This window comes from Athene cunicularia (genome assembly GCF_003259725.1).
Source record: "Athene cunicularia isolate RWA chromosome 5 unlocalized genomic scaffold, athCun1 chr5_part1, whole genome shotgun sequence".
Taxonomy (NCBI): domain Eukaryota; kingdom Metazoa; phylum Chordata; class Aves; order Strigiformes; family Strigidae; genus Athene; species Athene cunicularia.
Genome location: NW_020799101.1, coordinates 10994909 through 11010924, shown reverse-complemented (window position 1 = coordinate 11010924; position 16016 = coordinate 10994909). Strand labels below are relative to the sequence as shown.

At 36.3% G+C, this 16016-nt stretch overlaps 1 protein-coding gene across 7 annotated transcripts in view; it reads left to right on the top strand.

Moving 5' to 3' along the window:
• Nucleotides 1-13037, top strand: part of TDRD9 (tudor domain containing 9) — a 62226-nt gene extending 49189 nt beyond the window's left edge. For 5 of the 7 annotated variants that reach the window (XM_026849766.1, XM_026849768.1, XM_026849769.1 and 2 more), the window contains 10 exons: nt 1197-1286; nt 3184-3444; nt 3902-4048; nt 5115-5185; nt 5578-5687; nt 5863-5959; nt 6626-6764; nt 7839-7948; nt 10819-10891; nt 12188-13037. In XM_026849766.1, the coding sequence (XP_026705567.1) occupies nt 1197-1286; nt 3184-3444; nt 3902-4048; nt 5115-5185; nt 5578-5687; nt 5863-5959; nt 6626-6764; nt 7839-7948; nt 10819-10891; nt 12188-12283 (1194 nt within the window). In that variant the 3' untranslated portion in view covers nt 12284-13037. Of the gene's footprint in view, nt 1-1196; nt 1287-3183; nt 3456-3901; nt 4049-5114; nt 5186-5577; nt 5688-5862; nt 5960-6152; nt 6254-6625; nt 6765-7838; nt 7949-10818; nt 10892-12187 lie in introns of those variants that run through there. The other 2 variants (XR_003398514.1, XM_026849771.1) reach the window with 2 other exon arrangements.
• The last annotated feature ends 2979 nt before the right edge of the window (nt 13038-16016 follow it).

Genomic DNA, 16016 nt, shown 5'->3' with positions numbered 1-16016 from the left:
TTTGCTAATTGAAGCAAGCTGCATGCTTTCTCACCTCACATACTGTCATTGACTCTGTGTTCATCTGGTCTCCATCTCGCTCCTCTATTTTGCATGGACCTCTGTTTCCTGAAGCAGAATTACGCATGCTCCTATATTTACAGTTCTGCCTTTGCTTATTCAATGATACTACTACTATTCCTCTTCCAACGCAGTTTCTCCTCTGCATTCAAAACCACTTCATGTAGCAGATGCCACATTTGCCTTTTCATAGTTTTTTTGCATGGGTCACCTCTTGTCATTTTATACTCAGCTCTGTCTTCTTGGTAATTTCCAAAAAAGTAGAAATTATAAATAATAATGGAGCAGAAATTGTTAAAAATTTCAAAGGAGCTTTCACTTCATACCATTTGGTTTTCCCCATTCCTATGGAGTTCTCAGGTCCATTCAGTGTGATTGTTTGTTTGTTTGTGGTGTTAGGGGTTTTTTTGTATCAGTGTTTTAAGTTACCGAGTTCTCTATCATCAGCCAATTCATCAGAACATTTTGGCTTTTTTGTGCTGGGATCAGTAACGGAAATTAGTGCCGCAGTTCAAGACTGGTATTCATTTTTCCAGCCAATATTTTTCAGTAGTTAAGGACAGATTTTTTTTAATTTTTCTTAAGATTGGCCTTTGCACAGTCCCCTCTTTTTTTTTTTTTTTTTTTTTAACATAGCTGGGTGTCACCTCTGTTGGGTAAATACTGAGCATTGTCATCTGTTTAAAGTCATGGAAAACTAATGAATTACAGTAGTAATTTCATTGTTTTCTCTTCTGTATTTTTAAACAGCCACTGAATCAGTGTTAACATTTGCTTGTCTAAAAGCCTTTACTAGGTAGTATCACCATTAAGAAGTAAGGTTATACAGATTTAATTGTGGGGAAAGAATTAGAGCCTTTTGGATAAATTTATCTTGTCCAGATATATCAGATTATTTGTGATACTAGTGGATGTTTTAAATCAATGAATTAAATAATAGATGTGGTAAAATTTGACCTGTTGTCTTTGATAGGACTTCATTTGCCTGTTTTCCAGACTCTGAATTTGCTTCTATTTCACTGGTAAAATTGTGTTGTACTGTAATTATTAAACTTAAGTTGTTCCTTTCCTTGCCACTAAAAGTAGCATTTCTAACGTTGTGGAATCTCTGCAGATGCTCTTGATTCTCTTTCTAGGTCTTTTTTGTGGATTGTGGCAATAGATCAAAAGTGCCTTTAAAGAAATTAAAACACATTCCAAGCTGTCTTCAAGAGCTTCCTTTCCAGGTAGGGGTGATGCTATTTGCTTCTGCTTAATAGATTATTTTCATGTCTGGTCTGGCAAAGAGGTGTACTTCAAATCATAATGCTTTTCTTAATAATAATGAAGTAACATGTATTTTGCTAATGGGAGTAACTACAAATCACCTTCACTAATAGGTGGGTAAATGTTTTCCACAGATGTGTATGCATAGAGCAGTAATTCTTGTTTGTAAGTGAATTGCGTTGTATTTAATTGTAAAGAAATCTCATCCAGCCTTTTGTTTTTGCTAGAGAGGAGAAAAAAAAAAAGCCTGAACTTGCTGCCTGAATGGATGTAAAATATATTTTTTGTATTAATTTTTCTTTAACTGAATGTTTGAACTAGTTCTGTTTCTGTGAGGCAACATAGTGGGATCTGTCTCCCCCAGGGGAAGGGGAGAGGAAATTGCTCTAACAGCTGCCTTTTGCGGCTCCTTGCTTTTGGTTATGTTTCTTTGCTGTCCATCAGTTCTGTGAGAAACAGAACTTCTCACTAGAAGAATGTTGTTGTGGTTCCTCTATTGCCTGTTTATATACAAAACTCAGACAGGCTGAGCAGTAGTAGAACAGCTCTGCTTCAATGCGCAGGACCTCTGATAAAATAACAGAGGTTTATACAGCCTAGAAAACAGTCCGAAGAGGAGAAGCTATCAGTGACTAGTTTAATCTATTGTTCTTTACTTAAATCTAGCTGCTCCTACTACAGATCAGCAGTAGCAAAGGATCTCTTGTCTGCAAGACACTAGTCTGCATTGGCATGTATCATGTGTAGTTACTGCACAGAGTATTTTTGCTCCATCAAAGCTGCAGCTTTGCTATTTCTTACAGGACAAATACATAAGAGATTACCCGATTTAAATTTCACAAAGCTAGAGGTCTCTGGTTTTGCTTTGAGCTGCTTTTCTATTCTTTGAACTACTGACTTTACTTGGATCTTTTCAGACAGAACTCTTGATAATTAAATGTTCTGTAACACAAATCTGAGGGACTTTATAGCTAGTTCTTCAGAAAAATAATTCTCATGAGCTGTATTTACAAATAAAATAACTAGACTTCAAGTGAAATTCATCTTTTCAGTCCTCATTTGGATATTTTTAAGCTAACTGAAGCAGTTGTATCATACCAACTTTATTCTGTGAACTCTTCAATGATGAAAATGAGAACTGAATGAGCAGAAGTATGATTTTATTTTATTCATCTCTTCATAGTATTAGATCTTGATAGGGTTCATTTTATTTGGTTTTCTTTTATAATTGATTTTAAAAAAATAAGTAGAATTAATTTTGTCAAGAGGCACCCTTTTTTGGGTTTTCTTCAGATGTATTAAAGGGAAATGTATTTCTTCTTCAGGCCTAATCTTTTAATGACCAGCTAGAAAAAAATAGGGTTTCTGTTGTAAACTCATTCGAAGACATAATTACAGATAGTGATTGTGGAAAGGGGTTAAATGAGAACTTAATTACTCATGCCTGCCAGGAACAGAATAGCTGTGGTGGTCTTGCCAAGTTTTCTGTTACCCTTGTTGAAAAGAACTGTGGAGTGTTAAGTTTTTTCCAGAGAAGACATCTCTGCACTCAGAAGATTCTCATGTGGATGATGAATTAATAGCAAATTATATTTTTTTCATGCTTGTTTTCTCTGATTCATTAGCAGCTATGTACAATATTGAAGTGACGTGAGATGCAATGTGTAGCTGCACTGGCAATGATGGCATAGGAATTAAGCCATTAGCTTCACAGAAGTCCTAAAAATTAACATAAGCCACTGCAATAATTACAAAGTCATTTATAGTCATTAATTAAAACAGTTTGTTGAGAAAATGAAAGATTTTCATGCTGATTGTCTACTCAGGCAAGCCTTGTTTTCATTGTTTTTGCTCTAGGCTTTAGAATTCAAGATGTGCAAGATGCGTCCATCTGCAAAATCTCTTGTATGTGGGGAACGGTGGAGTTACAGCGCTAACCAGAGATTTGCCTCACTAGTAAATGGCTACCCAATTCTTGTGAAGGTGTATTCAGTTGTGTGTAGTGTTCTCCATGTGGATGTTTTCCATTACTTGGAGTGCAAAGAGCTTGTGAATATTCGAGATGTGCTTATTGAAGAATGTTATGCTGAACTAGCAGAAGAATCATACGAATCACGAGTATGTATTGAGTAATCTGCTCCTACTTTTCTTATACTCATTTATTTCATCTCAAGCTGTCTGAAGTCCTGAGAAGTTGAGATGAAGTCTTGACTAATGCCATGGGATTAGGCAAGATCAGTACTTGAATGGGACAGTATTTTTATGTGTGTCCATTATTCATATTGATCTGTTGGCCAAAAGCATTGCTGCTTTGAAATACTTTTTGAAAGAGGTGCTTTCCAGGAGATAATTGCATCAGTTGAACTGCACTGTTTTTTTAAACTTTGAAAAAATGTAACTGCTTCATAGTTTAAACTGTCTTCCATTTCTATGTTTTATATAATCTGAAAGCTAAGAACATTGTTTTCTGTATTTGTATGTGAGTATGCATGTTCTTTGAGTATGGCCGCCTTAAAAAAAATTTCTGAAAAACATAGCTGTTTGATGGTTTTAACATTCTTCCATTACTACATAGCAAAGCCATGATTTGCTCAATGGATTATTTTTGGACCAAGGAAATAAAGAGGAAGTGCCTGTATCTTCAAGAAAGGAAAAAAAGTATATCATTGAAAAATTGTTAAACTGGCTTTCTGACAATAAATCTGATACACCAACCTATAAGGTAACTTCAGTGGTGATTTTGGTATATCATTACATGACCCTGCTTCTCACATTGTTAGAATGGAGACGAAAACTGGAAGTACCTTTAGTAATCAGAGCATACTTGATGCCTTCCATAGTGCATTGTACTTTCTGTTGGTAGAAGGCTGTAATGTGACCAGCATTGCAGACTAGTCTATTGCAGCCTTTAAGAGAGTTTTGAAGTATAGCCTAAGAGCTCAGCAAACCAACTCTTCTAACACGTTCTAAGGCAGCACTTAGAACCACTAAAGAATGAAGATAAAATTGAAAAACTTCACACAGTGTTTCTACACATAGTAGTCTTCATTATATAAGCGACAGCAAAAAGCAAGATTTACAACCCTATCAATTTTTCAGAAAATTTAAATACGGTTTTTACTATGTAGTGTTTCATTTGTTCTCAGCTAGTGATAGGTAAGCAGCTAGGAAAGGTGATGCAGTGAACACTCCCGTAACTAATAATAATTAAACACTAGGTGTTTCTTCCACTGCCAGTTCCAAACTCAGAATTATTCTTACGTATTTTGAGATATCAAGTCACTACTAAGCTGGAATATAAAACATGATAATGTTCAGCATTCTGATTACAAGTTAAGCCTGGTTTACATTATAGTTCATTTCACCTTCAGACCTGACAGAATTTCAGGGTTTAAAGCACCTCATCATGCTCTGTTTACCCACAGGAGCAATCCTGTTTAGCTACTCACTTTAATGAAGTGAGATATTGTCAAGATTAAAGACTTGCTCATGTAAACAAAAATATCCCTGATTTTGTTACATGCTCTATGAAGTCTCAACTTGAGTTTTTTAAGTCAGAGGAAAGTTGTGAATCCCCAGCACCTGTGAAAATACATGATTTTTGTTTAGGTCCCTCAACAAGCAAAGCTTGCTTTAGATGGTGAAGTGAAAATGCTGTTTATGAATTTATCAATTCAGTGTTGCTCTATACATGCTGAAATGTGTTTTGGTTTTTGTTTATAAAGGATTTTGATTTGGAGATCTAGGTGCTTGCTAACTAGAATATAATCTGTTCTCTCTTTTTGAAGGTAAAAGTTTTGGGCCCATTCAGTCCTTATGAGGTGAAATGCTACAGTATGACTAGAGTATCCCAGTTCAGGTATGAGAAGACTTATACTGTGAAATACAGGCACGTTCTCAGCTGTTGTTTTCGATAAATAGGCAAAAAATACCCTAGTTAACTCTTACAGATTTTTACAGAACTTTTATTCATTGAAAAGACTGAGGTAGTCAGGCCTGAGTTGCATTACTATGCACGCACGCTATTGCTATGTAAAATTTCAAGAATAGTTTTATTAAAGGTGTTTTAATATCTTACACAGAGATTATTTACTAACCATCATATACATCTGCTAAATGGTATTCAGGTAATCTTCAGCCAGTAACTGCTATCCATTGAGGTTGCATTGTGAATTTATAGTAATTCTTTTTTTACATGTTCATATGGTTTTTGTTTTTTAATGTTGAAAATATTCCTTATTTCCTCTGCAGAGGTACTTTAATACCAAAGGAAAGCATAAACTCTGTTGTTGTTAATGATACTCCAGAAGATCCCTTTCAGCAGTTGTTGGTCGCTGCTTTTTTATCAACAAATGAAACTGGTAATGCTTAATAAAAATGTTGCGACAGTTTCTCTAGACTTTTATTTTTACATGAATAGAGTCTACAAGTAAATATGTGACTGTAGTTCTATGTTAACATCTTTTTTTTTGAGTCTTCATTTTCATTAGATGCTCCTTTAGATTTTTTTTTTTTTTTTTTTTTTTTTAATGACAGGATCTACTGTGATTTTAGATGAAACATCTTTAATGCCTCCTATTCCTGGCCTGCTTGCACTCCTCAGCATGCTGTTTGCTCCTGCTATAGAACTCAGGTATTCACGTGTTTTAAAAAGCGCTGGTTCTTTTATTTTTAGGACTCTCACTAATTGGTGACAGATTTTTTTTTTTATACTAAATGCTGAAAGCAGAGCAATTATCTTCCTGTTTATGTAATTCTTGTATCAGTTTTAGTATAGTATGGAGCTAAGATAACTTGTTTCATGTACTTCTGAAATGGTGCTGCAGGCTCTACCTTCATGATAAGGCAATACAAAACAACAGTTCCTGACAGTTGTGCTGAAAGCCTAGGAAGATGAACTGTAGCATTGGGCAAGTTTCAGATCTGTGTGAGGAAAGGAACTTGCGGGAATTTTGTAAAAAACTGAGTTCCAGCAGTTGCGTTACTGTTGTGTTTTTTTAAAATTCTTGTATCTGTAGACTGTCGTTTCAAAATAGTGAAGCTACTTTCGTTAATTGAAGTTTCATTTTGGATATGTATGATTTTCTTTAAGTTTTCATAACCAGAACTTTAGTTTTGTTTCATCACTATATTTAAAAAAACAGTATGACTAGGTGTGAATGCCTCTCAATTGTTCTAGCTTCTTTAAGACACCTGTATCTTATTTGGCATGGTTTAGACAAATTCATTTACATCTGTCTTCATACAAGTTCAGTTTCTTCATTTCTAGGCAAGACCATTTTCTTTCCTTTTCATATAGGGTTCATAAAAGTGGGAAGTATTTTACTGGTGTTCTGTGTGGTTTGGGTTGGAGTCAGACTTGTGAGGCTCCACTGCTTCCAGAAAATGACATGGAGCTGATGTTTGATGTGCGTTTTGGAGTGGAAGACATAACAGAGGTAAAACCTGCATAAGAATTTTCACTATAGTAGGAATTAGTAGAATGCAGTGCATCAGAGCTTGTTAACTCCTAGAGTTACTAAGAAAACTTGTTTTAAGCTGTGGTGTTTGGGATTTATTTTAGTGTACTACCTGTTTATAACCTTGGATTCCTACCAGAAAAAAAAGTTACCCCCTCCATACATTTTGAATAAAATATTATAGAACAATACATTGTACACTTTTCAAAACAAGCATCTGTTTTGAACTAATCAGATGTCAGTACTTGTTAGTTACATTCTTAGGATTATTGTGGTTTTTACTATCAGCCTAGCATCACTGCTTTGCAATCTTCAGTTTGATTTTACAGCTCTTATAAGTCATCTGTATCAAGCTACTTCTCTCAGAGAAGATCAATCAATCAAACAGTAAAAAGCCTTGTATTCCTCATTACAGCCTTTCTGCTTGTAGACAGAGATCTGTCAGAGGGAAGCATGTGTATATACACTCATGCAGGACAGGGAACGTATTTGACTTGTGCTTCAGACTTGACATGTGCTTTAGACAGTGAAGGACCTCACGTGCACTGATTAATTCTGTGTACAGGGCAGGTACATTAGGTGATAATCAGTCGTTTCTAGAGGCTTTTTAAGGACACGGTGGGCATGCTGGTGCGCATATCTGTGAGCTGTTGTTTTCTGAAAGCACTTGGCATGTGTGGTGTCTGCATTCACGACACCTTAGCCAGAATGGTGACACCAAGCTGTTGTGCATGTCAAAATTATGGGCAGATAGAGAAAACCCTTAAAACTTTTACAGAAAGAATCCAGGCAAGTAATTGCCTGTATGTTTTATGGAATAATCTGAGTAACCTTGAAGATTGTGATACCAAGTGACTGAACGTTAATGTCTTAGACCAGCTGAGGTGCATCTGGAGGAAGAAGTGATTCTGAAGCTTCAGAAGTTTTTGCTTATGTTAATAATCTTCCAGTTGAGGTTTGGTGCTATGAGTGCTATGACCACCTTTATATAGTATAATACAGAAGTAGTGCTGGTTTAGAGAGCTTTACATTCTGTCACTGGTATTTTTGCAGATAAACATCCTAAGGACAGCCATTAATAAGTTGCTCTGTGAATGTGCAGTGTATTCTGGACAAGAGAGAATGACACAGCTGCAGGAAGACATTCGTCAGAAACTTCTATGGTAATAATTTTGTAGAAATAAGATCTTCTGTTTCACAGTCTCAGCAAAAACAAAATAAATGATTGCTTGAAGCATAGCTCAGATTAGGCTTTCGGGAAATAATATATGTTCTCATTTAATGATGCATTTCATTTACTTTATTTATTTATAAAGCAGTATGCTCAACAACTTTAGACTTCTTGTGGAAGCACTGGTTCTTCAGGGAAGCCTGATCGCTTAAGAGTCATAAAACCTAGACTGTAAAACCTGTTCTACAGGATACCAGTTCTGATGTGCCTTTGCTTTATGCACCCAGGACAAAGCTAATAAGGTCCTATGGCATAAGAATGCAGAAGGATTTAGAATTCTTTCTCCCTATACATCAAGTTTGAATTGTGTGTGCTGCTTTTCCTCCTTCAACAGACTTGTGTAGGTTAGGTGTTGGCTGGAAGTCCCAGGTTAATTTATGAATTGAAATAAGGCCACCTGCCTTTTTTTTCCAGCAGGCTTCTCTGCTTCTCGTAACTGAAGGAGTGATTCTGAAAAGATGGTTGTGAGTCAGTGCAGTCAGTCTAAGAATTTTTTCGTCTTGTGGTGTGTGGGAAGTGTTCAGGGGAACGAGTTCAGTGAAGTGTCCCTGTAACAGCTTCTAATGTCTGCTGCTGCTGAGCATGCTGTGAAAAAGTCTTCCCGTTTGTAAATGCCATGCACGTTTTAGTCTTGTCTATATCATCAGTAGATTTTTCTCATCCTTTTACCTCTGTACTGAACAGATTTTAAAAAGACCTCTGGCTCAGCCTTGAGTTAAGAGTTATGTTATGCTCTCTAGTATTAGCCTCATCTCTAGGAAGTGTGACCTTTTTTGCAAATAGAGCTTTTCTAAAGTAACCATATGCCAAAGTGAGGCAGTTCCTCATGCTGATAAAGATCAGAAGCTTGTAAGCTTAGCTGCCCTTACCCTAGGTTATCAAAATGATTATCAGAGCAGCTGTTTATGCTGAGCTTTCAGGTAATTCTTGTTTTCAAATATACCTGAACTGTTGATTGTTTTATTCTTCCCATCTGTAAAAAAAACCCTATTACATTACCTTTAGTTGAAAGCAAGTACCCATACTTCTTATTTCCAAAACTTGAAAGAAGATTCCATGTGATGCATTTTATAATAAATTAACAAGTGTGTGGGAATCATCCTTACCTTTTGAGGTACTGTAAATTAAAAGTGCATAAACAATTGCCAGAAGTTGTGGAGATAGCTGTTATATGTTAGCTGACCAGCAGACATGTTGGATATGACAGGGGAACAAGGTGACTATTGTTGGTTTGGGCGCTACACTGTGCATGCCATCAGTGGGTCAGCTGCTCTTCTGAGACGTGGTAGTTTCCAGCCAGGTGCTGCAGTGGGTTGTGTGAGCCTCCAGAAAGTGGTGGGACGGCTTCACAAAGGCCATACGTACCTCAGGGCTGGTGCTGCTTGCGCTTGGAAACTTCAGGAGCACCAGTACAAGGCTGACAGCAAACCCTTCACATTTCACATCTGCAAAATTCTTAGTAAAATAACAGGTGTCAAGCATACTGCTGATGCAATGTTTAATGTCCTGTTTGTGTCCAAGTACCTCAGAGCAGTTGGTGTCTGCATTGCCTTTGGACTCTGCCATGTGGTACCATGTTTAGACTTCAAAGCTGAATGAAGTTTGATTCCATGATTCATGTGGTAACAAGCGTAGGGAGAAGTCAAGGAAAGTGGATAGGCTGAAAGAAGCAACCACAAAACCCTTCTGGAGGTGACTGTGACAGTAACAGGAGCTCATGCTTGGACATTGACACTTAGATGCTAAATTCAAGGCACAAAAATGCCACTGTTATTTCTTTAGATATGTGAATACTTACTACTGTTTTGGCACCTTTTCTGAGCTAACTGTTCAGGCACCTCCAGCCAGCTGGGAGAGGAAGGAGCAGCCTGTGCAGTTACTCAGCATTGACATGTTCCCCAGTTCAGTCAGTGCTGACTGCCTGACTTGGTCATTCTCGTCAGCCTTCTAGGCTTTTATTTTTTGCTTGAGGATGTATACATTTCTGTGGTAGCATTTTCTCTCTTAGAATCTTGGTGCTGTTACTGATTCTGTACCAATGATTTTACAGCCGATCTTTCTAATTTTAATTTTTACATTTTTAAAAGGAAGAGACAATCTATTTATTGATATGATGTCATATTTTCCTTTGTGTAAAATCTTTCTTTGTTTTAAATGTTTTTTCCTGATTGGACTTTATTTTTTTTCCAAGACATAAACCAACCTTTTATTAGTAAGAGTAGATATGTAAAAATCTAGCCTGAACAGTCTTTCATAACTTTTTCCATTTTTCAAAAGCTAATTGTATTTACAGCATGTCACCACTACTTAAGACTAAAATCAGTGTTTGAAAAACACATCTAGACAGAATTAATTAAAGCCTACTACTGTTGTACTTTGCACAGCCTGAGGAAATAACTGGAGCAGACAGACATACAGTAATTGAGTTGTCAGGCAAAACAAAATACTCTAAAAATAGCTGTATTATACATTCTAGTGAATGAGCATGCATGAAACTTAAGAAATAAATGACAGCTGAAAATTCTAGTGCTTTGTAAATTGCAAAAATATCATTTTCTTTAAAAGAAAATACACTCTGATACACTTAACGTCCCTGTGAAAATCTGTATTTTGACTCCTTACTCTAGAGCGGAAAAGTAGAGAGAAGTGAACAAATCAGACTAGATTAACGAGGAAATATGAGATTCCTTTCAGTACAGACACCTTTTAAATGCCGAGTTGTATCTAATGTAAAAATTCCTTCGTATTCATAATTCATCAAATACAAGTATATTTGTTAAGACTATTTTAATGTAATTTCAGTTTAATCTGCAAATCAAAACCTCGAGATGCAATTGTTCCTACATGCTATGAGAAGCCATATGCATGGAATCAGGTAAGGGTATAAAGATAATTCTCCTCCTCCCCCTGGAAGAGCAGTTAAGAGTAGCCCAGTACAGTTAGTTAAGAGTGGTCAGAGGGAGAATTTCCTTTGGAAGAATGTCTTTGAGTATCAAATTTAAAAATACTGAAAGCACTGTAGAATTGAATTGAAGAAATAAGAACTGTTGTCTATACATCAGTCTCTATTGATAACCTATTTTTGTAGAGTCTATTTAGTTTGTTGGGTGGTTTTTAAATTCGTGTGTGCAAATATTTAGCCATTTCATACAGAATACTTTTTTTTTTTTAAGTTGAGAGAGATTGTAAAGGCAACTTTACATTTGTTGGAAGTTAAAATTTTATATTCTTTGTATTAAGCAGCCATGGCCTGAAAGAAAAAGGTTAATAGGTTTCCTTGTTTAGGATTTATCTGAATGCAGTGAACTTTTGTTTCAGGTTGCTGTGCTTTCAGGTGGCTTTTCCCTTTTAAGCAAACAGAAGTGTGGCTTGCTTTAGAATGAATTTGGTGGGATCAGATAAGAGGGCTGTTTTCTTGAAACCCGGAAGGGTTTCTTAAAGCTGAAAAATCTAGCTTCCTACCCTGTTAGAAATCTTGCCTTTCTTTCTGTAAGGGCCTCTTCATGCCACTAGATTTCCTGACAAACAGGTGCATTTTCTTAATTAAAAGGGGGTGAGGAATTACTGAGTACAGGACTAAGATTGCTACACACCCCCTCCCTGTGGCTCTCCCACCCTGCGGCATATAAATGAGGAGTTTAGCGCTCTCTTCTTGAAAAGATTGACAACAGTGAACCAGCACCAAGAGCACATATTTTTAGCAGGCATTTGCTGAGGGGTTGGAATGTGTGTGGAACCTAAAGTGTTCCTAATTTCATATTTCAAATTCAGTTATCCTTGGTATTACGACAGTAATCTCCTATTCAGTTATACTGGTGTTTAGCTTTTATAACAATTTATTGTATAGGTCTTGGATCACTATTTTCCCCACTACATCTGAAGTCTGAAGGATCTCATAACATCTTTCTTACATCATCACATCAAATACTACCTGTAATGCTTTGGAATTGATTGTGGAGTAGATTGTATCTCAGGCAGACCACGAGATACAGCATTTTATAGTCTTTGCTCTTATGTTGAAGTGTGTGGCATGGAACTGAAATTCCTGTATGATGTGAAACTGTGAAAACTCTTCAAGACTCTTTTCCTTAACTATGTTATATAGGAAAACTATGTTATATAGGAAAACTTAAGAATGCGTTCTGACTGTCATCTTGCTTCTTTTGATTAGGTGGATTCTCAGCATATCATTGACTCATCTGAAAATCAGCCTGAAAGAGGAAATGGTCTTTATCAGCTGCATAAGCTTGTTGTGTTGAATGTTTAAGTATTTCTAGGAAAAGTTTTTTGGAGGATGAGGTATTACAGCTAGTCTAAAAGTTACTTCTGGCTAACCCTTAGATGCTTGTTTTGCAAGACTGTTCCTTAAGATTAGTGTAAGTGTACTAAAATTCAGTTTGGAACATGTTCATCTTTCTCTAAATAAAGTCAGGGTTTGCTGACCTAGAGCAGGCATGTTTATTCATAAAAACAAACTGATATAAAGCAGGATCTAGTTTTCATTTTAATAATACTTCTGAACAGGTTTATCACAAGGTATATAAAAGACAAATCTAGGTTTAGTTTTTCATTTTCTGTCTAAAAGCTTATAAGCCATGAGAGATTTTTTTTTGTCTTTAACTGCAACTGTTTTCCTGTTTTGTCATTAGCTTTTCAAAAAGCCATACAAGAAAGGTGTTTGGGGTTTTTCTTAACTAAAAACTAGAAGTCAAAGGAAACTGATGATCTAGACTATGTTCTGATCCAAACTATAATTTCATATACTGGATACAATTTTTTCATTAATTTTTCATATAGCAAACTGTAATGTATAATTTCTTTTCCTGTATGACCGAAGAATGCTTTTGAATTACTTATTCATGGCACCTTTGTTTCATCCTTTCCTCTTAAGTTTACCTGTGAGATCTTTAGTCCTAAAAATGAGGTCAGTGGTTTCAGAATAAAATGCAGCATTGAAATAAAATGTATTTGTCTCTTCTGTTGTGCAGTCATGCTTAATAAAAGCTAAATTTAGTTATTAAGGGTATGTGATTGCATTCATGAAATACATGAATACAAAGACAGTATATGGAAGAGTATTAATCTTTTTGCTGTTCACTCAGTGATTTGAAGATTATGTAATAACCCGTCATCATCTGAAGAACAGACACGGAATCAGTGATCACCATAAAAAAAAGGTGGCAGATTTGGGCAAAATAAAGGGATGCTTAAACTAATAAATTATTTTAAACGGTACTTAAACAGAGGGACAGCTGTATAATAGGCAATTTCAGTAGCTTATAAGCATTACTTCCTTAGACACATTTTATCAATCCTCATGAATTATAAAACATTATACTTAATATAGTGAGAAAGTTTTAATAGAAAAATTGCATCACAAGTGGCTTAGCAGTATTTCTCAGCTGAGTGTTGTATGCAAATTGAGTGTTGCAGTTAAGCACCTTTGGGGCAGATGAAATAGGCAGAATGTCAAATCTTTGCCTATTAATGATGGGAATTTCTGCAGGAAAATGTAACTTGATAATACCAAAAGACATGATATAAATAACGTAATATATAGTGATTCCTCATAAGCAACGCTGAAATTGAGAGTTGAGAGGAACAGAACATATTTTCCGGGTTGGTTGGTTTTTTGTTTTGTTTTGTTTGTTTTGTTTTGTTTTTTTAATTCTGTGGATAAGGTGTCCTGGTCTGTTCCTGTGCGTGTGCTGCCATCTGGTGAGGGTTACTGGTGTGCTGCTGCTTCCCCTTTGAAGGTCTACTGCGTGTTGTAATGCTTTCAGTAAAGAGGTGCTCTCGGCTCACGTCATAATAAAATTGAAAGGTTTCTGCTCTCGCACTTACAAGAGGAGTATGTAAAGCTAGTTCCTCCCCAGTCCAGTAACCCATCACCTGCCGTGGGTAAGTTGAGAACGGAGAATTTTGTATTAACTCTTTAAGAGCTCCAGGGTACATAATACACCTGCAGACATGACAAGTGATATGTTGCCCTGAAGGAAACAGACCATTTTACAATTTAGCTTTGCTGGGAAATGTTATTTATTGCCAAATGAAAATGTAGTACTAAAATTTTAAAACCTGCAGTTGTGTTTTATTGTTTGACTTAGGTTTTAACAGTATTCCAAAGTTGCTTAAACAAGTTTAAGGTAAACAGCTTCAGGATTTCTCCCTTCAGGGTTAATAGTATGCAACACTGGAAAAAGAAGTACTGTAAAATAACTGTCTGTGTCTTTGGCTGTAGATCTACTCCCAGTCAGCCTTTCCTTTTCAGGGGTTACTTCCAAAAAAAAAAAAAAAAAAAAAAAGGGCCATGACTGCTTGTCAAGACTCCTTTTATCTCCAGGTGCTCACCAACATCTAGTAGAATGAGATTTCACTTGCCGCAGTCTATTAGTGATCATCTGCATTTATATATTTCTTCCATCACTGAGTCAAAGTGAAAATTTTTGAATCTATAAAGGGTCAGATGAACTCTCCTGAATGCCTCCACTAGTAATGATAAAGTGATTGTATCAATAGGTGCTTCTCGTCTGAAAACATGTGCATTCACTGTTATTCCTAATGAAAGCAGCATTTTTAAGTCAAAAGGATTTTTTTTTGCCTTTGCAAGTATTTCATTTTGGAATTTACTGCTGTAGGCTGTGTATAAAACAAATGTATAAACAAATACAAAAAGGAATTGGGAACTCAGGGAAGGCAGATTCTTCAATAGCTGTTAAAACTGAACTCAAATTCCCTACCCTACTGAATTCCAGAACCTGAGAAAAATATACTGAAAGAATGCCTATTTTTATCTTTGCCAAAGTGCTTCCTTTTGGCAGATGCAAGGGTGGTGAATATTGTTTACACATCCTTTTAAAGATGCTGTAACAGGTTAGACTAATAACCCTATCTGTGCTTGAAATGTTCTAGAATCAGCAATAGCAGAATTACATAGCATGGATGATGACTAAGAGAATGAGATGTCATTTAACCGAGTCTGCACTAGAGAGTGTTCAGGATATGGGGTCTGTGTTTCTTGTCTTACTCTCCTCTGCTGCTGCCTCATAACTCTGCTTATACAGGATCCGGCAGTTGAAAGGAGTTGGGGGCACAGCTGGTGTCCTCTGCCCTCAGGTCTTCTGTAGGAGGTGCAGGACCTCCAGGGTTCAGGTGTACCATGCAAATACAGGTGTACCTGGCCAAAAGGATCCCAACTAGAACACAGGTGTATGCACCCTGGTAGCTGGATGTGAATATGGACAAATACATCCTTAAAAACCCTCTAGTTGCTCCGTGATCAATGACTTCTCATTTCTTCTGTAAATTAGTATCTGAAAAGAACCAGATAATTATGAATAATTTGAGATAAGAATAGATTTGGTAAATAGCCCAGATACAATTTTGGTTTACACAGAAATCTTGCATTTTTCCTAGATTGCTGTTTACAGTGCATACATCTAGATTAGAACAAATAAATAGAATTCACAAAGACTTCTGCCTGCCAGTCTAATCATTTAGTCTTCAGATCATTAAATAAATCAAGAAGCATAGTGTTAAAAAATGATAGAACATGTGCAATGCACTACCTTTTGGAACTACAGTTCAGTAGATGCACTATGTAAGACCTGTGACTCTGAAGGAAATTTGAAAAGCCTAAAGTGGAGTGATAAATGTGCTGTATCTGAGAGTTTATCAGTTTCTCCTTGTGAGAGTGTCACAACAGACAGTGATGTGGGATTGTTTGGGCTGGAACATTTCTAACCTTAGTTTGAAGTCTGTTGTTCTTGCACCAAGAGAATGATAATGTTGTTATCCTTCAATGACAAGCAAACATGTTCATAATCTCTTGAGTTCTTTTAAGCTATTATGAACCCACAGTTTTGGGTCAGCCCAAGCCAGCTGATTGCATTCAGCATCAATATACTTCTTTCTTCAAATACGTACATTCTTTGTCACTCAGATTTTCTCTATTTTTCCTGTATTCCTAAATGTTGCAGAGTAAGGTAGCTTCTAGAAAG